The 26559-nt window shown below is 36.1% G+C and overlaps 1 protein-coding gene across 3 annotated transcripts; it reads right to left on the bottom strand.

Annotated features, from left to right (window-relative positions):
• Positions 1 to 392: 392 nt before the first annotated feature.
• On the bottom strand, positions 393 to 24618 carry homer1b (homer scaffold protein 1b). Of its 3 annotated transcripts, none has more exons than XM_052557115.1 (9): positions 24257 to 24618; positions 19082 to 19238; positions 11367 to 11498; positions 9117 to 9209; positions 8573 to 8730; positions 3190 to 3346; positions 2163 to 2273; positions 1991 to 2071; positions 393 to 1592 (listed from the first exon to the last, which is right to left on the bottom strand). In XM_052557115.1, exons 1-9 carry the CDS (start codon positions 24259 to 24261, stop codon positions 1404 to 1406), a joined length of 1083 nt encoding a protein of 360 aa, XP_052413075.1. In that variant the 5' UTR covers positions 24262 to 24618; the 3' UTR covers positions 393 to 1403. The 3 variants fall into 3 exon arrangements, with proteins under 3 accessions (XP_052413075.1, XP_052413076.1, XP_052413074.1); XM_052557116.1 differs by lacking the exon at positions 24257 to 24618 and adding an exon at positions 20578 to 20697; XM_052557114.1 differs by lacking the exon at positions 24257 to 24618 and having other exon boundaries at positions 19082 to 19465.
• Between the last annotated feature and the right edge of the window lie 1941 nt (positions 24619 to 26559).

The raw sequence follows: 26559 nt of genomic DNA, 5'->3' as shown, positions 1-26559 counted from the left end.
CAAGTTTAGGATTAAGGCTATGTTTCTTAACCAGGTGGACCCCAACAAACCTCCAAGTGGTCCTTAAGTTTTAAAATAAGACAAAACGAGCAATAAAAAAGCTAGTAAAACAACTCAAAATAACTGAATAAAAAACATTTTAAAAGAGGGAGGGTTCCCAATGTGTTGAAAAACACTCATTTATGAAGCCTAATGTTACAACTATAATGTTATTTTTTATAATGAATATGCATTTTAGTTAAGCCCCAACGTCTAGATGCAAATCACTCTGTGAGAAATTTTTATTTTATTTTTTTCTCTCACAGATTGCTGGTTTTAATGTAGTAGTATAAAACCTCAATGAGTCATGCTGTCGTTCTGTCTCATCATTTATAAAGAACAATGTGGTGAGATATCTTTAAATAGTCTTTATTAACATTGGGAAATTTAAAACAGAATTTTCCCACATATATCATGATCTATGTATTGTAATACCCATCAGCAGGATGGATTTTTTTAAATATTACAATAATATTGTAATTGAAAATCGTAAGGAATCCAGTACATAATTGCATTTGGTAAGTCAACAAACAAAGGAAGAGCCTCGTCTTCAAGAAAATCCTGAAAAATGTATAGATACGGGTTATTATAAGGCCAATACGATCCAAAAGCATTACACTGGTCATTGGAGAAATCGAAAGGTTACTTTCAACAGGCCATAAATTCATCCTTTGGGCTGTTTGAGTACCTGACGGATGCACCGAAGTGGCTTGAAACTAATCGAGCATACAGACGCTCACACTAATATTGCTCAGTGTATATTACAGGCCTAAAGCATACGCCACATCTACTTCTCAAAGTCTGCTAAATGTCAAGAGCTTTTTAGGTCAGCGGTTGAGTATCCTGAAACTTTGACTGATTGAACATTGAGGCAGTTTCCATGACGGGGAAGAGGCAAGCCAATAACATTTGGCTACAACATATGGCTCTGAATATCCAGTCTTAAAATACGACTGAAGATCCAGTCAGTGTAATTCAGTAGTGTCCTCAGCAGCATAAGAAACGTCCATTTACGCCAACAGCCAGGCACGCGAAACCAGCACCTTTAAAAAGTAGGAGCCTATATGCAGCCATGTTCTTTGCAGGCTGCCTATTTCAGGGGAAAATTGGAGGAAACATCGAAAAATGTACAGGTGTATTGTTGACAATAAAATTGGATAGGTAGCAGTGGCACTGAAAAGAATGAAACCACCTCAAAAATACAAAATTAAGTGCAACCAAAGGTTTATCATTCCGTGTAAGTGAGTGAACAAGAGTCCGAAAGCACATCAGACTCTCTCGGCCTGAATCGGATGCTGTGTATTTCGTAAAAAGGAAAGGAAAGTGGCGTTAAAGTCATGTTGGGAGGCAAGACTTGGAGGAGTCTAGCTGTCCTCTATGAGCTTAGCTAGGTTGTCTCTCAGCTCTGTCAGCTCGAAGATCTTTCCATCCAGAATCTCCAGCAGGGTTTTGAGGTTCTTGCGGAGGTTCTCCTGATCCACTTGACTTGACTCCAGACGTTGCTCTAGATCAGCCAGCTGTTCCTCAAGCTCCTTATTCCGCAAGTCTGTGTCCTGTAACACACACCATGCATCTTATACTCACCAAGACTGCATGCATTTGATCAAAATACTGTAAAAACGATTTTTTAACTGCAATATTTTGAAATATTATTTCAATTTTAATTGTTCGAAATGTAATTTATTCCTGTGATGGAAAATCTGAATAATCACAATGTTAGAATGATTTCTTAAGGAACATTTGACACTTGAAGTCACATGATCCTTTAGAAATCATTCTAATATTCTGATTTGGTGCGATGTAGAAAACAGTTGCGTAGTTTGAAATAGAAATCCTTTGTGACATTATGAATGTCTTTACTTTTGATCGATTTAAAGTGTATTTCATTTAAAAACCATACTGACAACTAACTTTTATGCATATGTCAATACATTTTCAGGACAGTCCTTACCTCTAACTTTTTGGTGAGTTCATCTTTCTGAGTTTGAAGCTGCTTTGCATTTTCTACTTCTTCTTTCAGTCGCACCATTTCCTATGAAGAACACACAGGAAAGACGTTTTTAATAGAATTTGGAGAATGAAAGAATACATTATATATTTCGACCAGTGATAACGACCAGTACCTCTTCTTTTGCCTTTAATGTGCACTCCAGCTCCTCTATTGTTTGGTTCAGCTCTGTTTTCTGGGATTTGATCACATTGGTTTGACTACTCTGGCTTTCCAATTCTGAAACCTGCAGAGAAAAAAAAATTGTCACAAATTTAGTTACAAAGATTTAAAGCTTTAACATTGACAGTGATTTGATGAAGTCTTTTTTGCTATAACAGTTGGTGAGGCCATGGAAAAAAGTTCAGTCTTATTTATGTGAACTGTAGATGAGCAGCAACAGTAATGACCAACGAAAATGCAGACACTAAATTAAATCGCTGTCAGTGTGAACACTCCACCAGCCCTGTCACAGACTCACTATAGCAACAGTTCAAGACAAAACTAGATCTATTGAACTCTAGGACAGTATGTTCTTGATATGAAGTTACACATGGTAAATGTCATGATCTGGTCATTGAACTTCCATCTATTCACCACCAGAGGTCATCATCCACAACACTACACAGTAGACCCTGGACTACATTTCCCATGCTCCATTGCACCAATCACATTCACCTGATAACAATCACACCATGCACCTGAGACCAATCACACACACACGCAGCACAATCATCAGACACGCTTTATAAGCATTAGACTTCCCCTCATACACTGTCGAGTATTGTTCTGCGCATATCCGTCTACTAGCGATAGCTGCGATTCAAAGCCTTTCCATGTTAGTTTTCATAGTCTTGTTTCAGTTTCTAGTTTCATAGTTTAGTCTTTTTTTCTTTCCTTGCCCCATTACTCATGTTTTGACCCTTTTGTTCTAGATGCTGGACTACCCCTCTTGCTTAGCCCTCTGGATATTGGTCGCTCATTGAAGTCCCATGCTTGCCCTAGGATTATTCTTCTGGCTTGCCCTCTATATATCTGTTTGCCAGTGTTTGACCCATGCCTGTTTTGACCACGTCTCTGTCCAATAAAAGCTTGCATATGGATCTGCACGCCTCGTGTCTCGTCGGCTCCATTACAGTAAAGGTCAACCCTCCCCTCCTCACCCGTTTGTGTAGTCTTTCAGCCTCTTCCTGATAAGCTGCTAGCTGCTGTTTCCATTGTTTGACGTTGGCTGTGGACTCCAGCAGAGCAGCTGTGAGCTTGGCATTGTTGCTCTTTAGTGTTGCAAGCTCTGCTTCCCAGTGTTTGTTGGTAGTTGGGCTGTAGAACAAACAAACAAAAAATAAATACTTTAAAAACAAACTTGCAATAATATCTCTGATAGCTAATGTTTATTTTTAGGCTGGGGATTCAAACTATAGGCCAAGGGTTTTAAAACGTTGTTCCTTCAAGGTACCCCCAACATTTCACTCAGAGGGAGCTAGCAGCTATATATTTCATGTATAAAGCTTTATATACTGTGTGTAAAAATATTAAGTGTGGTATTATAAATACTTTTTTCTGAAACTGAACTGGCTTTTACATAGTCTCAGTCCTGAAGCCAACACAAATGATTAAAATATTATCTTGAGAATATTTCTTTGTATTAAGTATTATATTGTATTTGTATTCAGCTTTGTGTTATTTTTTCCATCAAATAGACTTATAAAGACTAAAGAGATGTAGAAATGTTTAAAACAAAGTAGCTGTCAGTAGAATAAAATCGTGGTTTAATGTCATTTTATTTTATTATTTTAAACAGTAATGCTATCAAATTTCATATTAAACTTTATTAATATCTTATACTACCCTTCAAGTTTTTGGGATCAATTATATATGAAATCTATATATATATATCAGCTTATTTAATGCTTTTATTAAGCAAAGGTACATCAATTTGATCAAAAGTGAAATAAGGCATTTATGTTACAAAACTGTTTTTTTTTTTTTACTTTCTTTTCAAAATAAACTGATGAAAAACATTATTTCAACATTGAAAAATAATAAATGTTTCTTGAGCATCAAATCAGCAAATTAGAATGATTGTGAAGGATCATGTGACACTGAAGACTGTAGCGATGAAAAATTGCCGTCATTTTTTAACAAATAAATAACTGCGTTGGTGAGCATGAGAGACCTTTCTGTGTTTTACCTAGACTTGGACGCAGTTCAAGAGCAATTACCAAGGATTATTACAAACTCTGTGATCCGAGTTCTGTCATTTGCATAAAAATGACAATAAAAAGACTGATGGAATGTGACAAGCTGAAATAGATCAAAGGAGAAAGTCACCTAATGATTATAAAGGAGACAGAAAGTCTCAAAGACAAAAGAACAAAGCCAATTCTTCACTTATGCAATGACCATCTCTCATCAGTCCATCTGTGACCTTCATATAGTGACAAACATCAAGCATACATTTACAATGTGCTCTGATCTTCATGTACTGACAAAAAAAATAAAAAAAATGCTGCAGCGAACACATAACCAGCCCACATCTATGAGGAATCCCATCCGCTGTGATCCTGCTCAACATCTCATCACACATCCCACTCCTCTGCCACACACTCCACCACAGCTTAACTACGCAACCAAGACACGTGTAGAGAAGCAACACAGAGTCCTCAGCGTTGTCGCCCACACTACTGAGCGACGCCACCTCTGCTGCGGCTGACGTGATCGCCTCCTCCCCGGACCCCCGCTCTGACAGACAACACCTCAACCCACACTCTCCAACTCCTACTGAAGCTGTGACACAGTGGGCTGGAGACACACATGCTTATAAAGCACCGCACACAAGGAGGAGAAATGTTCCTCTGCAGAGAAAGAGAGGAGAGCAGAAGAGAGTGAAGCCCTTCAGCTTCAAGCTACGAGAAACAGGGTCTTCAGCATGGTAAGTCAATATATGTTGTATAGTACAGTCTGTTTAAATGTTCGTTCAGCCTTTTTAATTAAATCGAAACTTTGAGATTTAACATTTGTCATTTTTAAGACCAAAAAAAGGAGAATCTAATCTTGAGGGGAAATTTCACATATATAATTAATAGTATATTTAATATTTAAGGACTGTTGCCCTTGCATGTTATCTCATTCCCAATCTTCAAATTGTATTTTGTGTTTTCATGTACGGTAATAAACTATTTTGATTTAAATTCAAGTCTTGAAGCCTCTCATTTCATGTATAACAATTGACATGTATAAACCGTCATGTCATTGCATTAGATATGAAATATTAATCTGAGTGCCATTATTTCAAAGGGCCATTGTATGTAAGCAGGTGCACAGAAGCATATGGCCGTCAGCCTTACATAACTACAAAGAACAGCATAAGCATAATGTCAGCGTGACTGTCCTTCAGGCCTGCTGAATGTGAATCAATAAACAATCTCTATCTGATGGCTCCTCTATTCAGAGCTTCAAATGCATATCATTTCAAAGGGTTCACGGTGCCTCTCTGTCGGATGTATACATTTGAGGTCACTGATAAAGTGGAGTGCTTTCCATATGCCACATAAAAAGCAGTCCTGAATGAAGTTTTAAGACTATTGATTGGCGTACCACACATTTCGGTGTACGTCTCATATTAAGCCCCACTGTAAATGTGATTCACTACACTGTGGCAACTGCCCAACCAGCCCCTCAACACTCACTTTAATGTGCCGCACAAGACTGTGGCTGAGAGAATTACTGTTTGAAGAAATGCCTTCAAATTACTTACCACATAATAAAAGCCAAAGCAGAACAAATACACTCTACAAGCTAATCTATGACCCTTATACATACAGATTTATACACATTCATCAAGCGACAGGAACAGTATTTTTAAGGGGAATTTAGAAGTAAGGGCATCTTTGAAAGAATAAATAGCATTATTTACTTCAAAATCAATCTCACTAATGAACTAATTGGTTGTTTCATTTAATATCATAGTGGTATGAATCAGTCTTAGCAAACTAAAGGGCAGTTTGCTTCACTAAGATCACTTACACACATCAACCAGTTTTCATTGTTAAAATTCAACTTCAGCAAACTGAGAAATTGAAGTGTAATGACATTTAATAAATGTATTAAATGATTTCTCAGATTTACAAATATCAACCTTAGAATCACAATTTCATACAAAAAAAAGACCATGAAACAAAGTCACAAAGGATGCATTGCAAAGATTTTCCCAAAACGTTGCAAGAAAGATCAGGGAATGTTTTCTCTACAGAGGATTTCAAAACACAAACTAATAAAACACAACATCAAGAGAGTTCTGCTGACATAAATATGCATATCTGTAAATACTAACAGAATTTCATATAGAATTAACTTTTTGTTGCATCCACAGTCATTGTTGCATAAGAATGTATTCAGTGAAAACACTGTAGTCAAACAGCTGCGAATATCAGTAGGAGCAGACTTGGCAAGTTTTTAGCACGTGTCTGAAAAAAAACACACACACAAAAAATACCATATGAATTTGTTCACAAAAATATGAATTCACGTGGACAAAACACTGTCTTGTTTAAGGTCACATTGTAAGAAAAATGTTGTTTTGACTTAACAGTGGGTTTTCTGACTCATTTTGCAAAGGCTCAGAAACAGATGACGCCGCCTCAATCTTCATAAGTCACATTTGCTCTGGGCTGAAAACATGCCACTGTATTATATGATTTTGACTTGTTTGGACAAATTATTACTGGGAAAACATATATAGTTATTGATCCATGGTTCTAAAACTCTAACAAAACATTTAAAGTAGTTGTTTGGAAGAGAGCTGCAGTGTGGGTGTTGAATGCGGTTCGGTCCACTGTGCATTTGCGTCAAATAATAGGTTAGTATTTTTCAAGTGGCAGGTGAGAGTGAAACATTAACCTGAGATTATGTAAGAAATGGTGGGATGCTATTTTTGAACCTGCAGCACAGGATTGCTCAACTAATTAAAATTCAAGCATCTAGAGACTCGGTGAAATGGGCTCTAAACATTGCCTTTGCAGTCAGACTAAAAAAGCTGCTGAGTACATACTCATGTGAACAAGTGTCTGAATGTACTGTAAATAATTTAAAAATGGTTGAGAGAAAAGCACAATGAACTTGCATCTGTTAGTGTTAACTTTAACACCACTTTTACTTGGGACTATAGGTACAACTTTTGTTAAATTAGGTATGCATTGATATTAACAAAAACAGCTTATATTAAAAAGTTAGTGCTTTCTTTGAAGTGTTTATTAGAAGTGGCAGGCCAATTTTTTATTTACCTCTTTGTCTGAAAGAAGAAAGTCATATACACCTAGGATGCCTCGAGGGTAAGACAGGCTAACAGGCTAATAACAGGCTAATTTAAATTTTTGGGTGAACTAATCCTTTAAAATTCTAATGTTTTGTTGAATTAAAAAAAATCAACACTAAAATCTAAAACCAATCTTTTAAAATGATACAAGTAAATTTAGGCATCACAACATTATAATGTAAAGTATGAACTAATTTGCGAAACATTTAAAGCAGCGGTTATCAATTCCAGCGTCTGAGCATGGGATATCCAGTGGAACATTATGGAACATTCGTTCATGGATATGCAACTTACTAGAGAAGTGTGAATTGTGACATGATAAACCTCTGTAAATAAAACAATTTAAATTCCCATCTAAATTCCCATTTTAATGCCCTTTGACTGGAACATATACACTTGCTTCGAACTGGAATCATGGCAGAATATCCTGCGATGTCCACTTCGCAGGGCACTTCCGGTCAAATAGAGCAAACGTCTGAAGTGATAAGAGAAACATACAAAATATGCAGAGCTGGGGGGTGCAAGGACTGGAGCTGAAAACCACTGATTTAAAGAAGAAGAAAAAAATTGCTGAAAATGTATTCACCCGCAGGCCCTCTTAGATGTAGATGAGTTTGTATCTACACCGGAAAGATTTGGAGAAATTTAGCTTTATATCTATTGCTCACAAAAGGATTCTCTGCAGTGAATGGGTGCCGTTAGAATGAGAGTTCAAACAGCTGACCAAAAATAATACTTCAGTCCATTATTGAATATCTTGTGAAGTGAAAAGTTGCATGTCTGTTAATAAATAAAACCCATAAGATATTTTTAACGTCCCTCTTTTAACTTTTGGCCAGAAGCAATGGTTTAAAGTTAAACACTCTTTTATAATGGATTTGTTTTATACAAATATGAAGCTTTTCACTTCAGTAATTGATGAACTGAAGTCTTTTGGATTACTTGTGGATTATTGTGAGGTTTTTATCAGGTGTTTGGACTCTCATTCTGACGGCACCCATTCACTGTAGAGGATCCATTGGTGTGCACGTGACGTAAAGCAAAATTTCTCCAAATCTGTTTCGATTAAGAAACAAATTATCTACAACTTGGATGGCCTGAGGGTGAGTAGCACAATTAAATATCAAATATCGATCATACCTTGAGTCGGTATCGCTAATATTAGCTAAAAAAAAATGTAAGCAGAATTTGAATAAATAATTGTACATAAAAGTACATTAAGCCCCAGTTACCTGTGTGCAAGGGTCGGCGTGGTTGGGGAAAGGTCTGATTGGAGCATAGAATTTGGTGACACGTCAGACAGAGTGACGTCATCACCAGTGCCATTGATTCGGCAGAGGTCCGCAGTGACGGGTGGAGTCAAGGGGGAATGGATGTCAGCAGGTGATTCCTGTGGAAAACAACAAATCGTGGGTTATTTGTTGCACCCTCACATACTTACAAAATATTCTTTTGCATATATAAACATTCAGCTGCTAATTACAATTGAGGGATTTATGAAAACTACATTTTCACAGCGACGAGAGATTTTCTTTGGAGACTGAAATGTTGTCATTGTTCCATACTGGTTAGACTATGATGAGATTTAATCGTAAATGGAAAATATACTGATAGCAAAAAACTATCATGGATTAGGATTTTTACAATAACTGTATATATTCTCCTTGAATGACAATCTTGAGAGTTATTGATTGATGATTTGGAAAATCTGTTTTTCCAAGCAAACTTCAATCCATGTTAGCAACAGGTCCATCCTCCGAACATTACAGGACATACCTGAGAGGGCGAACTTGCCAGATCCATCTTTTCTAGAGACTTCTCCTTGGCCATCCTGGCTGCTTCCTTGTACTCTGCAAATTTATCTGCAAACTGAGAAGAGAAATGGGTTTTAATAATCACAATAAGTAGATTTTTATTAGCTGGTTAGTGCTAGTTTGGTGTTGGTGTCTCTGGTCCAGCTGATAAACACATAAATCAGCAAGATCTTTATGCTGAAGCTTTTTCAACCAAGAAAGTCCTGATGGTCAAGTTAGCTGAATAAAGCCTGATCCTGGTGCCTATTAATTCTTGTCTTTTCAATATTGTATGTAGAAACATAAATAAGGATGTCATGTTTATGTGTTAAAATGGATGAACTATTTTAGAGTGGATATGCGGTATCTCTGCTAAAAAAAAAAGTAGCAATGGTCAGAGTTCCCAATATAGACTGTTCCTATTAAAGCTTCCAGAGCTCTAGAAGGACTGCAGCATTTCCCTTTGAATATCCAGCAGAGAGACTGCTGTACGCTGACACTTTAGGTTCAGGACAACAGTGCTCCATTAACAATGTTAAAACATCAGATCTCAAGTGAATACACATCAGAAAGAGAAGGTTTATGGCACGCTTTTTTGAGAAAACTGAAAACAGGTCAAATAATGCCCATAACATTGACTTACATACTGAGTCTACAGTCAGCAAGAAATAGTGTATGAAAGAGAATGAGGCATTATTGTTTCATCAAACTTAGAAAGTTCATATATGACCATTGATCTTTCCTTATTTTTAACTACAACTAAAACTATTAAAAATGAAAATTCTGTCATCATTTACTCACCCTCATGTCGTTCCAATCCTGTATGAGTTACTTTCTTATGTTGAACATAAAAGAAGATATTTTGAAGACTGCTGGTTATCAAACAGTTGGAGGTTGACTTCCACAATGGGAAAAAAAAATACTATGGAAGTCAATGGCAACCACCAACTGTTTGAAAACCAGCAGTCTTCAAAATATCTTCTTTTATGTTCAACACAAGAAAGTACCTCATACAGGTTTGGAACGACATGACACCGACAATTCAAATTTTGGGTTGAACTATCACTTAAAGCTAAATTTAAATAAAATATCAATATTATATGAAAAACCTTTAAAAAGATGTTCCTTGGCAACTAACTGAAATAAGTTTAAGTATTCAAATTACTAAGAAAAGTAGAGTGATTATATCTAGTATCTCAGATTTTTTTTATTAAATTCGGTTTTGACGCCATGGTTCAGTATGGTTTCGGTATAGCAGGGGGACAAAACTAAATATATATATATATATATACATATATATATATATATATATATATATATATATATATATATATATATATATATATGTTTTTTTTTTTTCTGAAACAGTGGTTTACTTAAGAAATGGCACTTTCTTTGAATAAAATTCAAAATTCAATCATAATTAAGATTTTCTTAGGGATAAAAATTTACCGCAGCTCATGCTCTGAACTATGAGGAAATATTACATTTAATTACTATTTATTTTAAACATAAAAATCACGCTTCACGCTGCCCCTGAGGCGATTATACAACAATCAAAGAGAGTCAAAACTAAAAAATTTTGTTTATATTGTTTATTTATTGTATATTGCTTATAATAAAATTTATTGTTAGAATCCCCTGAAAAAATTGACATGATTTGAAAGATGAGACTTTGTTTGTTATCAGAAGTAACAATATATAAAACTGGAAGTTTCCAATGAAGTTCACTTTGGGAGTGGTTCAAACGATGCTGTATTTGCGTACTAAACTGAAAGACCCATACCGAAAAAGAACATTTTCAAAATGATCAATAAATAATGGTGATAATTAACTTTTTATAAAGTAAATACAGCATATGTAAAAGCAAAAGAAACAGAGAAAGAGGAGAGTGAAAGACAATAAAAGAAGGATAGAGGAGGAAGACAAAAAGTGTTGGTGAGGTTTTCTACCCCCAGTTCCTGACAGTGCATCATCATAATGCAAAGGAGCGAGAGATAGAGGGAGCGAAAGAGAGGAAAGCACTGCACAGAAGAAGCCTCCCACGCACCGATGACTGTACAGCTCCTCATTAGGGCACAGTGTGTAGGTGTTCCCCAGCTCAGAAACACAGGGGGTGGAAGAGAACGAAAGAAAGGGAGAACAAGGCCTCCAGAGACTCAGGGAAGAAAATGAGAGATAGCAAGACCGGAAAGAGAAAGAGAGAAAAGGAGAGAGAAAGAATTCCACCCACCTTGGCCAGATGATGCTCAGAGGAGAAGCCCAGCCCATACACTGTGTTGGCACGGCTGTCTGCCCACTGCCCAAACTTGTGAGATGTCTTCGTGAAGGTCATGTTCGGGGTGATAGTGCTGTTTATTATTGCCTGTGAGATGAAAAAAAAGTACTTCTCAGAAATGCCTGTGAAAAACATAAGTTGCACTACGATGATCAATCTGGCCGTCAAGTGTTTAAGATGAAAGCTTTTTTTAAGAGAGCAAATAATAGGCTAAATAGGGTCCATAACATGGGCTGACTGACATACTGGGTCAAAATCCGGCAAAATAGTTTTTAGGAAGATCCATTAGTTTATCAACATATTCTTGCAGATTTGTTATCTGAGATGTGGCCTTTAAGTCAATAAGCTGAAATATTATAGCCTTTGATATTTCAAACTAAAATAAAGCTGAAATAAAATTTAATTAAATATAAAAATTGAAATTGAACAGAAATCTTAGAAACTAAAACTAATAAAAATGAAAAAAGTTCATAACAAAATTAAATTGAAATTGAAAATATAGAAATAAAGTAAATTCAAATTTTACAAAGAATTTAAGAGTATATATCAATAATTGCTCACTGCCATTATAAATCTTGGAAGAGTCAGGACTTATTTGCTGTACAGTGAGAAGTCTGTCTTAGAAATGTTTCTAAAATGTCTTCATGAGATGGTCAGGACACGGTCCGAAATGTCTGCTCACAAACACTTAAATGCCTTCAGTACATCTCGAGATATTTCCTGCGTTATAAGCCTGTGAAATGTTATTGATGAAATGACGACAGTCGCTGCCAGTGAATGTGTTTGTGTGGGTGTGAAACCGAGAGCAAATAAGGAGGAAGGAAAGAGCGAGAAGGAGAAGGAGAAGGAGAAGGAGAGAGAGGAAAGAGGTGCACTGTGAATGTTGCACATATTATGTGGAGCTCACATAATCATAATTTGAGCATCAAGAAACTCAGGCATCTTCCCAGCCAAAATTTCTATCCTTAATCCGTATCAGTTTCCCGGCAGAAATATCTGAACATTCTTACGAAAATATGTAATAACCTGCAACATTACAATGATAGTAAGACTTCATGCCATGGTGTTTTTCTTGTTCCTGTGGTTTTTATTACTTGTTTTCAACATAAGCATCATATTTTCATCTATTTTTTGCAGTGTACATCTTTAAGATGGAGAATGTAGAACATGGAATAGATGGATGCACAAAGCATACTGATCCACGAAGGCTGCGTGGATAAGAGGCCTCCAGCGCTCTAATACTCCCACACACTTCCAGAACAAGGCCAATTGGCCACACACAAACGTGTAATTTCAAGCGAGAAAATTGACAGTGGGCTACCACTGTCAGCTTCCTGTGTGTGTGTGTTTGTGTGTGTGTGTGTGTGTGTGTGTTACACGTTATACAATCGTTCCCTCAGAGAGGATGAATGCTGTTCCCTCTGTTCTACACTCCCAGTATTTAGCATTCGCACAGATATTACAGGTTAACTTACAGAGCACAACGGTAGGGTTCTAGAAGTTAAAATCCCTCATTTTTAATTGCACATACTGTACATATTTTAAAACAAATGTGCTACGAGCACTGAGTTTAAGTGACGGTTTATGCCTCTGTGAAAAGCAGAAATGTGATTTCAATTTCATATCATTTTTAAGCAATGAATATCTGGTGAATTACACATAATCCTGAAGAGAGATCCACCAATCATGAAGTTGCTGTTACCATAGCAACGGGAATCGCAGCAACAGTACAGCGCAGAAGTAGTAGTCCACATGTCCGTAGTTTATTTTAGTTCTCAGTACTCTGAAACATGCATCCTTTCAGACAAATAGTCAATGCTCATTACCCGTAAAAACTGTAATGGTGGAAAACGATTTTTGATATGGCTTTTGGATCAACTCCTCCATGTAGAGATGACAATACTGGAATTACATTTACACATAAATAAATCACAAGCAATGATTTCTGGAGGATCATGTGACACTGAAGACTGGAGTGTGCTGAAAATCCAGCTTTTCTACCACAGGAATCAATTACATTGTAAAAATATATTACAGTAGAAGACAGCTAATAATATTTGACCATATTACTTTTTTACTGTATTTTTGATCAAATAAATGCAGTCTTGGTGAGCATTAGAAACTTCTTTCAAAATAAAATAAAAAAAAACACAAATAGCGGGTAAAGAAGTATTGAACACATCAACATTTTTACTCCGGAATTATATTTCTAAAGGTGTTGTCGACTTGAAATTTATTCCAGATGTTGGTAACAGCCCAGGTAATCCATACATCCATGCAAACAAAACAAATCAGTTCAGAAATTAAGTTACATGTACAGTACAGACCAAAAGTTTGGACACACCTTCTCATTCAAAGAGTTTTCTTTATTTTCATGACTATGAAAATTGTAGATTCTCACTGAAAGCATCAAAACTATGAATTAACACATGTGGAATTATACACATAACAAAAAAGTGTGAAACAACTGAAAATATGTCATATTGTAGGTTCTTCAAATAGCCACCTTTTGCTTTGATTACTGCTTTGCACACTCTTGGCTTTCTCTTGATGAGCTTCAAGAGGTAGTCATCTGAAATTCTCAACAGTCTTGAAGGAGTTCCCCGAGAGATGTTTAGCACTTGTTGAGTGACCCTTTTGCCTTCAGTCTGCGGTCCAGCTCACCCCTAAACCATCTGGATTGGGTTCAGGTCCGGTGACTGTGGAGGTCAGGTCATCTGGCGCAGCACCCCATCACTCTCCTTCTTGGTCAAATAGCCCTTGATGCCTTCAGTGTAACTCTACAATTTTCATAGTCATGAAAATAAAGAAAACTCTTTGAATGAGAAGGTGTGTCCAAAATTTTGGTCTGTACTGTAATAAAATGGAACGACGCAGGGGAAAAAGTATTGAACACATGAAGAAAGGGAGGTGCAGAAAGTCTTGGAAACCCAAAACACCAGCTGAAATCTATCAGCAATTAGAAAGCAATCCTGCCTGAGCAATAGTCAGTGGAAATGAATATTAGCTGGTTCAGTCCCAACACCTACAGTACCAGGATGATGAAGATGAAACAAGTGGACATTTTAGCAAGACAATGATCCCAAACACAGCCAATGAAACTCTTGATTGGTTTCAGAAAAATAAAACAAAGCTGCTGGAATGGCGAGCCAATCACCTGACTTGAATCCAATAGAAAGAACTAAAGATCAGAGTTAACAGAAGAGGCTCACAGAACCTTCAAGATTTGAAGACTGAGTGGAAGAATGATCCAAAATCACTATTACTACTACTATTACTACTAGAGTAATGTATGTGACTAGTTTCTCCATGCAGGAGACGTCTTGAAGCTGTCATTACCAACAAAGGCTTTTGTACAAAGTATTAAATACATTTCAGTAGTTCCATACCTTCTCCCTGTGTCACTCCATTTTAATACACATAGCTTAAATTCTGAACATATTTGTTTTGTTTTATTTATATGTATGTATTACTTGGGCTGTTACCGACATGTCCACAGCACCTTTAGAAATATATTTACTGAGAAAAACTGCGATGTTCCTTATTTTACCCACTGTATACACAATCCCAAACTTTTGAACGGTAGTATTTTTAAATTAATACTCATAATGAAATGAGTAGTTCCTTGAGTTACACATTATTTTAAGGTCCAATTCTCGCTATTAACAAACCATTAACTGGACTTTTTTCCTCAGTAAACTCCTAATTTGTTAGTTAAGGTAGTTAAGTTTAGGTATTGGGTAGGATTAGAGATGTATATGGTCATGAAGAATATGTGCATTATAAGTACTAAACAGCCAATATTTTAATAAGAGGAATGCAACTGATGTGCTGTTGTGATTGACATTAAAGCTGGTCGGGTTTCATTCAAGAACTATTTATTCAGGATGTTTTTTAATTGCCTATAGACAAACTCTCCTGAATCACTAATGTGCTCTATGCAGACACTTCAGATCCCTCAAGGCACATAATGTGAGCTTTTGGCATACATAAAGCAAAAATAAAAACAACAGCGCTTTTCAAATATTATAGCAACTAGAATTTAAGTATAACAGACACAGTAACACATAAAAAAATCAGAACACACAAGTAATGGATAAACAACCAAACACAACACAATAGCATGTTTTGTACGAGCAAGCAGCTCATTATTTTCTTCAGAAGATGTACAAATATAATTGTTGAGATACTGAAGGTTTTCTACCAAATCTATGTTAGTGTTTGCTAATCTGCATTAGCATGACTGATGTTTGCGCTGTGACCAATCTACATATTAAGTATGGTAAACTTAATGAAGTGATGAGCATGTGTATGTGTGGTAGTCCAGCTCAGGACTTTTCCATGCTCTCGTGTATGTGCTGCACAGCTAGCTGAATGCTATGTATGTTAAAGCAGGTATTTGTCTTTATTTTCAGATGTAGACTGCTCGGCGAGAGCTCTAATCAGAGCTGTATAATCACTCACTCACTTCAGGCTTTTAATTGCATGAGAACAGCTGAAAGCTGTACAGTGGGTGGACAGCAGCAAAGAACAGTGCTAAGACTAACATCTCTGTTGTTGGAAGAAGCTGTCCATTTCATGCCACTTTGGCAATCTGTCAGGGGTTAAAATAGAGCATAGTGTTGCAACCGTAACCAAGTTATTTTCTTTAATTACAAAGAAACAGCGGGTAATAATGGGGAATAAAACTTTTAAATTAGTTTACAAAAAAAAATAAAAAAAAAATAGAAAGACTGAAATAAATAATATTTTCTTGTGAAACGGATGTCTTACAGGGAAGCTGCATATAAAAAATAGAAGATTTTCTTCTTCCCAAAAATGCTAGTTAACGTTATCAGATTGTGCTTATACATGATGACTCTGCTCACACATTGTATAACAAAATTTTATAATAATATAGCTTAATGAGGGATTTTCGGATTTTCGGGTTTACTTTTTTATCGGAAACAATTCAATTAGGTAAAGAATTTTTAGAAGCAGGATTAAATCTAATTTATACACACACTAATCTACATAAATGATGGTGTACAAGAATCACACATAAGCAGCCATGATGAAGAAATGACGTTGCTCAGGGACTTTTGTTTTTGAACCTGTTAATTTACATAAAACATTCAACAAACGGTTTCACTAAAATTGAACAAGAAGAATGCATTTGGTTTAACGGTGATAAATTGTGAAAAGTGATCATGTTACACTTCTAATGCTAAAATCACTGCATGTAACTGAAAAAGCTTCACTTTTCTGAAAATGTTTATTGAAATGCTACTAAAAAATGTATTTCTGAAAAAAAAAACAGTATTGTTTCTACTTTATGTTATTGTCTCTAAATAAAATGGTAACAGAAAAAAATGTGAAAGAGAAAAGTCCTCAAAGAAAAATACAAACAAACTGCATTTGATCAAATGCTGTCAAGGGAAGTTAAATTCAAGATAAAGTGAATAGCGCTCAGTGGGTAGAGACCTTTCTGCTGGCTGTGCTTCTGCCTATTATAGGTCAATAGTGGTTCAGATAAGGACAGGGCTTTAGTGACAAGTCCCTGTCATTCAGAGTGACAGGACCACAATCAGCTGTACCATACAAAAGTAAGGGCAGAATAAATTGCATAGGGGTAGAGGGAGAAAACACAGGAATGGACAGATCTTGAATATCATGTCAAGCTTTACATGAGCTCTTCAATCAATGTAGCATCCTGCTAATACCTTTAGCCACTGTGAGCCGTAAGTGAAATTCCCTTCAGGGCTCAGACTTGGCTTAAGATCAGGCTCTAATTACAGCTGCTGCGCTGACCCCATTCCCTGCCCCAGTCTCAGAAGGAACAGTAACATTTAAAGGCATTATAACTAAATGGTTACCATATTTATGTACCCTGATGCTATTTTGATGATACGCCAAAGTATTTCAAATTATACCATGGAATGACCGTGGTATTTTCTGTACCCCTTTTTTTTTCTTTCTACGTTTTGGTTGATAGATGCCTAAATCAAGTTAAGACTGCTAATGTATTGTTTTAACCACCACTAAAATGCTGCATGTTGAAGAGGTTATGGGATAGGTACATTACTATTAAGGGTGTCTATGCACTTATATTTTGGGATGCAGTAGTTGCATCACAAATGCGCTTTATTTTGTCAAAGTTTGAATTTTAATAAAATTAAATGACTAAACATATTAAGTTTAATCAAACATAATGTAAGTGGCATCACCTGGCATCAATAATTTCCTTACACCTTAAATGCGTGTGAGTGGACACAACCTTTTCACATTTATCATTAAATCGTTACTTTTCACACAGGCTTTTAAATGTATTTTTCATGGTTAAAGCATTTTTACTCATTAAAAATACCATTTCACATTTTAAAACTAATTGTAGGAATATGGTTACATTGCTTGTTATAAAAAGGTCAAATTATCTGATAGTTTAAGAGACTTATTGACCGTGACACACAATATCTGCATCAATCTTATTTAGAAATTAAAAAACATGTGCATCACAGAAGAGATGTATTCAAGTCACTGTATCTATAAATTGCACATTAATGTTTTTTTGAATGAGCATCATTTTGTTTACCCTATGGTATGTTTAAGATCTACACAAAATTAAAAAGGATCATCTGCTCAGAAACAGTGTGTGTTTGCCTTTGTAGGTGTCAACAGTCACAGTGCAAAGTGCACATGTTATTTCTGTCGCTGAAACCAAAAGCTAAGGGGAGGGTTGAGCATCCCAACTCACAAGCACATTCAGGCATACTGCGGGAGCTATTTTAAATCCAGCTCTGCTAAAGCTTAGGAACCGTAGGGATATGGTTAAGACTGTGCATGAAACACACCATCTGACTGCTGAGATTTTGGTGGAGTGGTTGAAATCAATAGTGTGTCCACTCCTGCAGGAGCAATGCTGTGAATTATACGCTAATTAGGTCCAAGGGTTCATGATTTGCAATAAAAATACATTTTGTTGATTCTAACAGTGCATTTTTGGTGGAGGATGGTAGAGGTATATGGTCTGCAATGGTCTGATTCCAAGTATTGTTATAAATTACACAAACTATAATGAAAATAAATAGTTAAAACTATGAAGGCCTTAGAGTAAACAGCCTACGGTAAGATGGACGGACTTACTCTAGCGGATGCAGAGTCCCTACTACTGCCTATTGATGCTTCTTGGATTATTGGAGCATTACATCCACTGTATAAGACTGCACAGCAGTGACCAGTTCAAGTGCATGCAGCTCTCCACAGGGAGAGTGAGCTAATCCACTTCTATCCAAGGGAATATGTTTGATAGCAATCTCTAGCAGGTCGGTCCTTCGCACACTCAAATCTCTTGTGCACAAAAGGGTCCTGCAAATTCAACTGATGCATCAAACTCACGTTATATTTTTGAGATTTGGAAAGCACTCTCAGAAGCTTTTCTTGGGCCAAAGACAATCCTTTAATCTCCACCGTACATATTCTAAGACTGTTCTATTCCTTTCCTCAATTTCCCTTTGCAGTCCTATATACTCTTAAAAAAAAATTGGTGCAAAAGGGGGTTTCGCTGAAGAACCATTTTTGGGTTCAACGTTTTGTGAAATTGAAGGGTTCCATGGATGTCAAAGGTTCTTCATGGAAGAATAGACTTTATTTTTAAGAATGTAAACATGAATGAAAATAAAACACCACGTTACCTTTGATCCGTCCAGGCTGATGATCCTGTACACGTTCCTGGTACTGTCATAGAAGTAAGATACAGTGACCGCATGTTTGCTGGTGGGCATCCAGTTCTTCTTAGTATTGGGGTCTATCTGGAAGACGTGTGCCCGGGTGCTGTAGATGGGCTGCTCCCTGAAAGGTAGGAAGAAGAAATGGTGAACCTCTTTGTGCCTGAGCACCATCGTCTCTCCGATTCCACCAGGCGCCCTGCAACGTCCCGGTAGATGGATGACCATTTCTTCAGCCTCCATCTTGCTGCTGATCACCACTGATTAAACCCAGGTGGAAACCTGGGCCTGTCCTAACCAGTCAGACACATTGGTGCCCTGCTACCAGTGCAAGGCGACCATTCAACGCCCTACTGATATGGAAATACCAGATGTTTTGCTGGGGCCATGTGGGATGGACACTAAATATAGTCAGGGACGCAGTAATCTGTGCAGTCCCACCCCATTGACCTGATCTTTGCTGTTGGAAATATGTTTGCACACATTGGACCACACTAAGAGCATATCAGGGCTCTTTTCCCAGACGGCCCGGCTCTGATAATCACACACAGATGAAGGTAACATAAATACTAGATGAATTAATGTGCATTACTTCCTTTATTCTAAGAGGATGAGTGAATTTTCATAAACACCAAGTTTTTCTATGCTGCATTTCAAGATTGTGTTAACAATTCAAAAGTCAACAATCCCCCCTTCATAAGGGCAGTTTAAGCAAAAAGGAAAATCCATGTTGTTTTAATAATATAATTATTATTATGTATGACTTTATTTCTTCTATGTAACACAAAAGAAGATATTCTGGAGAACGCTTCGATTGTTTTTCTCTATACGATGACAGTCAATGGGATCTAAGACAACACTGGACACTATTTACTTTCACTTCTCAGCCAGACAATTCTCAGTATATCTTCTTTTGTGTTCCACAGAGCAGGTTTGAAACAACATGAGGGTGAGCAAATTATAATATAATTTTCATTTCTGGGATAATTCCTTTAAGAAATTAGTCATCTTGGAGGCCACGCACAGTGAAAAACGAAGGTCTGTTTTTTGTGAATCATCACCTTGGGCAAAAAAAAAGGATCATGTGGACCACAAGCAGAATGGAATAATCACTCTCTAGAATAATGGGCAATCATCGCGGAAAAGAACAAAAGGACACTGGAGCCCCAGTCAGATGAGCTGTTTTACTCTGAACTTTTCTCATTCTTCTCAACATAATTACACATTTATCATCATTCCAAGTGATACATACATGTCCTCAGCAATTCATGAGCAATTAGCATTCATGCTGCCAAAAACGGAATACACTTCTCAGTAAGGTTTAACTTGTTAACATTGGTTAATGCATGTTGTATCATAAACCAAAGTTAAAGTTAATTTATTCTTGTGATTGGCGAGCCGCTATACTGTAGGTAAATAACAACAAGAATAACAACATGAAGTAAATTGTAAAAGTATTATACCTTTCCACTGCACTGAAGGTTCTTTGTAGTGGAAAAAAACAGTCTTTGTAAAGGTTCTTTTGGGGGGAAAAATGTAACTACACGTTTGGAACCTTTATATTTGAGAGTGTAGAAAGTTACATGGGAGGTTTTCAAAAACAAATCCAATCACAGACTCAGAGGTAATCCCAGTATAGACTGCTTATTGGACCTTTCCCAATACTTTAATAGCAACTGGCTTCAAATCAATGTCAAAGGGCATCTGTCTTGACTACTGTATACTCAAACATCAGCAGACAGAGCTTTTCCATATCATTGCCACAACCTACACTCCTCTGACCCAATTCCACACAAAACACCCTTCAAATCCCAATCAATCCCAATATATTCCGTCCTGCTTATTAAAATATAGGATCAGAAGTGGGAAGATCTGAGTGGGGGAAGGGGTAATATCCCAAGCACAGATACAGACGGTTCGTTGCTTCTATTCCCAGGATAACGAATCACCATATTAGCGTGCTTCTAATCAGCTGCCGCTGGGTTGATGTGCAGGAATGAGAGGGAAAGGCAAGGAAGACGAAAGAAGAAAAGCAGGGATAGCTTAGTTGAGGAGGAGGAAAGAGAGCGCTGCGGAGTATGGAGAAGTGCTTACGCTGCACCGTGGAGGCGGAAGATCTCTGAAGAGCATCAAAGGCTTGTTGCATAATTAGCTTTTCAATTCTATTAAAATTCAGTTGCAGTCACCACACATGGGTGGTTCACATGACATCACATAGTGTCTTGTCCAGAGGGTCATAACCATTTAAAATATATTAACTTAAAATAAATGTAATGCAATCCATTTGTACACATACTTTACTCTGTTTTCACCTGAAATTAATTAAAGGCATCTTTGGGGAAAGAACGAAACAGTAAATAGACTGGAAGTCATATTGCCATATTAGTGAAAATGACTTAAAATTAGCATGGACGCTTATAATTGTAGGTGCTTATTGGATACCAATTGTTATCAAACATTTTCTCATGATATTATAATGATAAATACTTATTATGGTTTTACAGAATTAGTGTCATTCATAAATAATAAAATATATATATTTACAATAAAAATGCTTCAAACTGTCATTGACTGAAGTCAAAAATCATTTTTATAGTATATATTTGACCAGTAGAATCTGTCACGCATGACATCTTCAATGTTTAGCACAGAAAATATGACAAAATTAGGTTAAAATACAAACTACACAAGTACCAATGTATTTTCTAAGTATCCAACAGTATCATATCTTGTTTCCTAAGAGTTTTCCATTTCATGTTTCATCAATTCATGGTTAAAAGCCAACCACCCACACAGAAAAAATAAGATGGCAGTACAGCCTGCATTTACAAAAGGAAAATGAATGCTAGATTTCATTCTAAACTGCGTCTGAAAACACAAACCCTCTAAGACAATCACTTGAAAAGTTGTTATTCTTTGCTTATTTTGAACAGATTGATCATACAAACCACTGGACTCACAAGTCAAATGTATCTCAAAGCTAAGACTGTAAAATGTTAGATGTAAGTGCTATAGTCAATTATATAAGGAATCAAACTTAGCCAGCTCTATATTAACATCAGCACACAAGGGAGAATATTTCACACCACCCACCTTCAACAACCCACCACCATCCAGAGCTAGCAGTCACTTCATCCACTCTTTACATGAACATCTGTATTTCTGTCCAAATAATACAGTAACAAACAAGAAAATGAAATTCTGACACACTTCCATCTTGAGTGATCTTAAATAGTATGTACAGGTAGTGGACATACATGGATAAGAAGATTTTGTTGTTGCTGTTGTTGCATACTCACATAGATTTGTTACATAACCTGGCTGGCAGAATGATTGATCTTGATTTTGAAAAGTGACATCATTTTAATCTTTACATCTAAAACATCTATTTTAGAAAAAAATAAATGAAAAAAGCGAAATAGATCACTTTATAATTTTCATTTTATAATATTCATCTTCGAAGCACTGCTTATGTTTTCCATCTCTTCAGTTTCTCATTGCATTCAGCAGGGGGCAGATCTGTGAAAAGCCCCAACAGCCCCTACCACAGGCCTAACTTTTTCAGTGGCGTAAGTTTTGGAATTATCTTTTTTTATTATTATTACATTTTCTCTATTGGAATCTTTAAAAAGTAGAAATAGTTAAATATGAAAGTGTTTTAAGTGTGATTCGTGGTGCCTCATGGGCAGAGCTTAGCACTCTTGATTTTTTGACTGGTGGCACTGCATTGTGGGTAATGTAGTTTTCACCGGGAATTTTACTGTTAAATTATTTTTATGACAATTTGAAATAATTCATATAGATGGCTTCAACAAAAACATATTGATTAACAACCTCGTAGCTCACAATAGGTCTGTCTTTAAAGGTTTATTATAAGTTATTGTTAAAAATAAATTTCCCTATGGAGAAAAGAAAGGTTTTTAATTCCAGGACCCAAATGCTACACTCTAGTACAACCACTATTGCCTGTTCAGTAATGTTAGCAAGCATACTACACAACAATCAAACACTTAAGCATGAAGTAAATTTAATTGTGTGGCACTGAATTGAGCAGGAAGTGGGAATACTTTTCTCCAGAGTAATACACTCCCTGAACAGCCCTTGAATATTTCAATGGTGATCATTTAATTAAGAATAAGGAAGATGGGCCTTGAAGCAATTATAGTATTTTATTTATTCATTTATTTAATAAAAGAAAATGCTTTCTCACCACAAGAAGATCAATCTTTATGTAATAAAACATTTAAAATGAAAACATGATCTTAAGCTTCCAGACACTGATCAAAGACTACCTTGGGAAAATCTTCAAGAGTCTGATTTATAAACAACAAGGGCTACCAATGAAAAGATTTTTGGTCATTCAGACCAAAACTGATGATAAGTGACCCTCCGAGCACCCAAGTTTGAATTTCCATGTATAGGGTCACCTATTTAAAATCTATATTTCAGTTCAATCTCCAGCTGAGCTTTGGAAATTCCGTGTACAGATATCAGATGTCATTGCCAATATTGGCTCCAAAACTGAATTGGTGAGGCTGTGCCATTCAGCGATGCTCTGCTGAAATGTAGATTACATAAGCATGATGAGATTAAAGGCCTTTGGCACTGCAGCACATCAATATGTGAAATTAGCTAATGTTCATTCTCATTCAGAGTACATGCTTGTTATCATTTACCAAAAAAAAAAAAAAAAAAAAAACACTATAGATCATACAAAGCTGCCCAATATACTTTACTCTCAGTTGTCAAAAAATGGTTGTCGCAATGAATTAAGAATGAATATATATATATATATATATATAGTTATTTATATATTATATGTTATTTATATATTATATATATTGTTACATATTGTTATTTATATAACACATATTTTTATTATAAATTATATTATATTATATAGGCTATGCATGCATGTGTGTGTTTGCTATACATTTCAGTGTGGGCATGTACTATATTTGTAATATGTAATGCACATAAATATATTTATGTCATAATGTCATACTAAAGAAGAAGGCTTTAATGAGTATGAATAACTGCCCTTACATTCTGCCCTGGCTGTCCTCATAAGACCGTGATACAACCGTCATACTGCGAGCTGCCAATTCCTACGGTACGTTTCGCTATTTACAAGCAACTCACCCCATGTTGCCGTTTATCCCTCCTGAGACGAGAAGCGATTTGTTGATCACCGAGTTTCTTCTTCCTGCTGAATGTCGCGGCTTTGGATGCGTTGCGCGCGGTCAGTCACATTATGAGCAGCGGCATTCTGCGTCTCTCGTTACGCGCTCTGTATGTAGGCTGTCAGGCGCACTGAATGAATCCCACGGCGAATTACCCACTAATACTGCCCAATTTCAGCTAGTTTGGCACACGATGGGCTCACCTCGCATCTCGGCGATTCGAAAACGCGCCTGTATGCTAATTCTGAAGAGCGCGAGGTAACGGTGAATAAAGAACCGCAGTCTCTCTCTCTCTCTCTCTCTCTCTCTCTCTCTCTCTCTCTCTCAGTGGGCGTGTGGCTCTCAAGATGTATCTACTGTCAGTCGATGGTCATAACACATACCACACAATATCCCACAACAACGCCCCCTGCCACGCTCTTCTCTCATTAAAAAACACTTGCCACTTTTTCATCATTGCATTTTACGACGATCATCGTCATAAATCACAGTAGTAACAATAATTACCCTATCACTGTCCTCTTTTTATGAAAATGTAAATAAAACTGTAACAACGAAAAATAACCATGGTTGTATTATAGTAATACTGTAGTAACCCATGCATTTTTGGCGTATTGACTACCATTTCTATAAACACAGATTTACTACAAATACCATGTAACTATGGGTAATATAGCAAAACCATAATTTGTGGTTACCATGGTTTTACTATAGTAAGCATGTTGTTGTTTTTTTTTTTTTTTTTTTTGTAGTAAAACCATGGTTAATTTTCGTAAGTGTAGTTTAAACTATCAAAACATCTTATGAGAAATGAAGAATTAACCTTTCAATTCTAAAACTTTAATGTTTACTCCAAAATGTAACAATGATATTTACAGCTTTTAAATTATGTTTTAGATCTAAGGATCTGTATTTTTATTTATTTTTCTAATTTAAAGAGCTAATTAATGAGCTAAGTGGTTTACCACAGTACAGCTTGATTGCAAGTGTGATACTACTTTTAACCCTTCGACTGTAACACCTATTTTGGAACATATAGATGTGAAAGTGCACTGTACAAACTTAAATTGTTATAATTCATGAACTTATACATTTTGTAATATGATTTTGAAGTATACCATTTCCATGGTTATGCAATATAAATAACTACGTTAATGGTTTTCACAGGATGTATTTTGAAGTTTTAAGCTTTCAATTGATAGCCTATATAATTTATGATGATTTCTAAAATACAATAGGGATTTTTTTTTTTTTTAGTTATGATGTACTATATTTTTGAGGTGCACGGTGTGCACCCTTGTCATAAATTAATCTATTACTGTTCCTACATAATTAGTAACAAACAGTGGTAAAATATCTATTTTGGAGTCTTAGACCTTACCAACGATATATAGTTTGTCATGATCAGATTAGGATTTATTTGTAATATAGTAAACTAGCCATCCCGCTGAGGGGATGGGTGACACATCACTTTATTTTTAGGTGTCCTTGTTAATTATATATTTAAATACTGAGTAATATTAATTAACTACATGTAATTACTATATTGTTGGGGTTAGGATTAAGGTTCATCTTAGGTTTACTAGCAATTAATTGTGCATCATTTATACTATAATAGTAAGTGTAATGTGTAACAAGGACATTGTAAATTAAAGTGGCTGTTTTGTTTTGTAGCCTTCGATCTTCTCATCCAACGAAAACTGTTCCAACAGAAGCAAAAGCATCAAGCTTTGTTTGTCGTCAAGAAACACACAGACTTTAAGATGGACTGGAAAAGCATTTAAGTGGCATAGCTTTTTGTACTCACTTATTTCCATTTCCCCCCAGTTCTTCACTAGTGAGAGAAACCCACATGCTCCAACTTTTAGGAAACCCACTTCTTGCTCCAGGCAAATTCACTCCACGTCCACTCTGTGCACGGTCTGGAATTCTGTGAACACTGAACACAGTAAAAAAATAAAAAATAAATAAATTGTGTATGTTACATAAAAGCAATTGATTATTGGTCAAAATAGGCCCACCACTAAGATGTGAGTTGATAGTCTTTACAAAATGACCAAGCAGATCCTCAGTTGTTATAAAGCACCTTCTTTATAAACTTTAACGAGTTAAAAGAAAGAAAGAAAGAAAGAAATGTTTACCACAGGCCCATTTTTCCTCATAATTACAAAAGAAAAAAAACTGTACAGCTATATTTTGTTTTTAAATATACGACATATAAAGAAATATCCACATTTATTAAATGTAAAGAAATATCCACAT

This window comes from Carassius gibelio, chromosome B5, assembly GCF_023724105.1.
Source record: "Carassius gibelio isolate Cgi1373 ecotype wild population from Czech Republic chromosome B5, carGib1.2-hapl.c, whole genome shotgun sequence".
NCBI classification, from domain to species: Eukaryota; Metazoa; Chordata; class Actinopteri; order Cypriniformes; family Cyprinidae; genus Carassius; species Carassius gibelio.
The sequence above is the reverse complement of the archived record's forward strand: the minus strand, read 5'-3'. Positions and strand labels throughout refer to the sequence as shown.

What these genes read in the sequence shown, in the direction of transcription:
- homer1b (XM_052557114.1), bottom strand. Translation starts at nt 19,357, where the DNA reads ATGGAGGCTGAAGAAATGGTCATCCATCTACCGGGACGTTGCAGGGCG. An exon ending in CTGAGCATCATCTGGCCAAG is followed by an intron (nt 9,210 to 11,366) that starts GTGGGTGGAATT and finishes TTCTCTTCTCAG; the next exon opens with TTTGCAGATAAATTTGCAGA. An exon ending in CTGAAAGACTACACAAACGG is followed by an intron (nt 2,274 to 3,189) that starts GTGAGGAGGGGA and finishes TTTTCTCTGCAG; the next exon opens with GTTTCAGAATTGGAAAGCCA.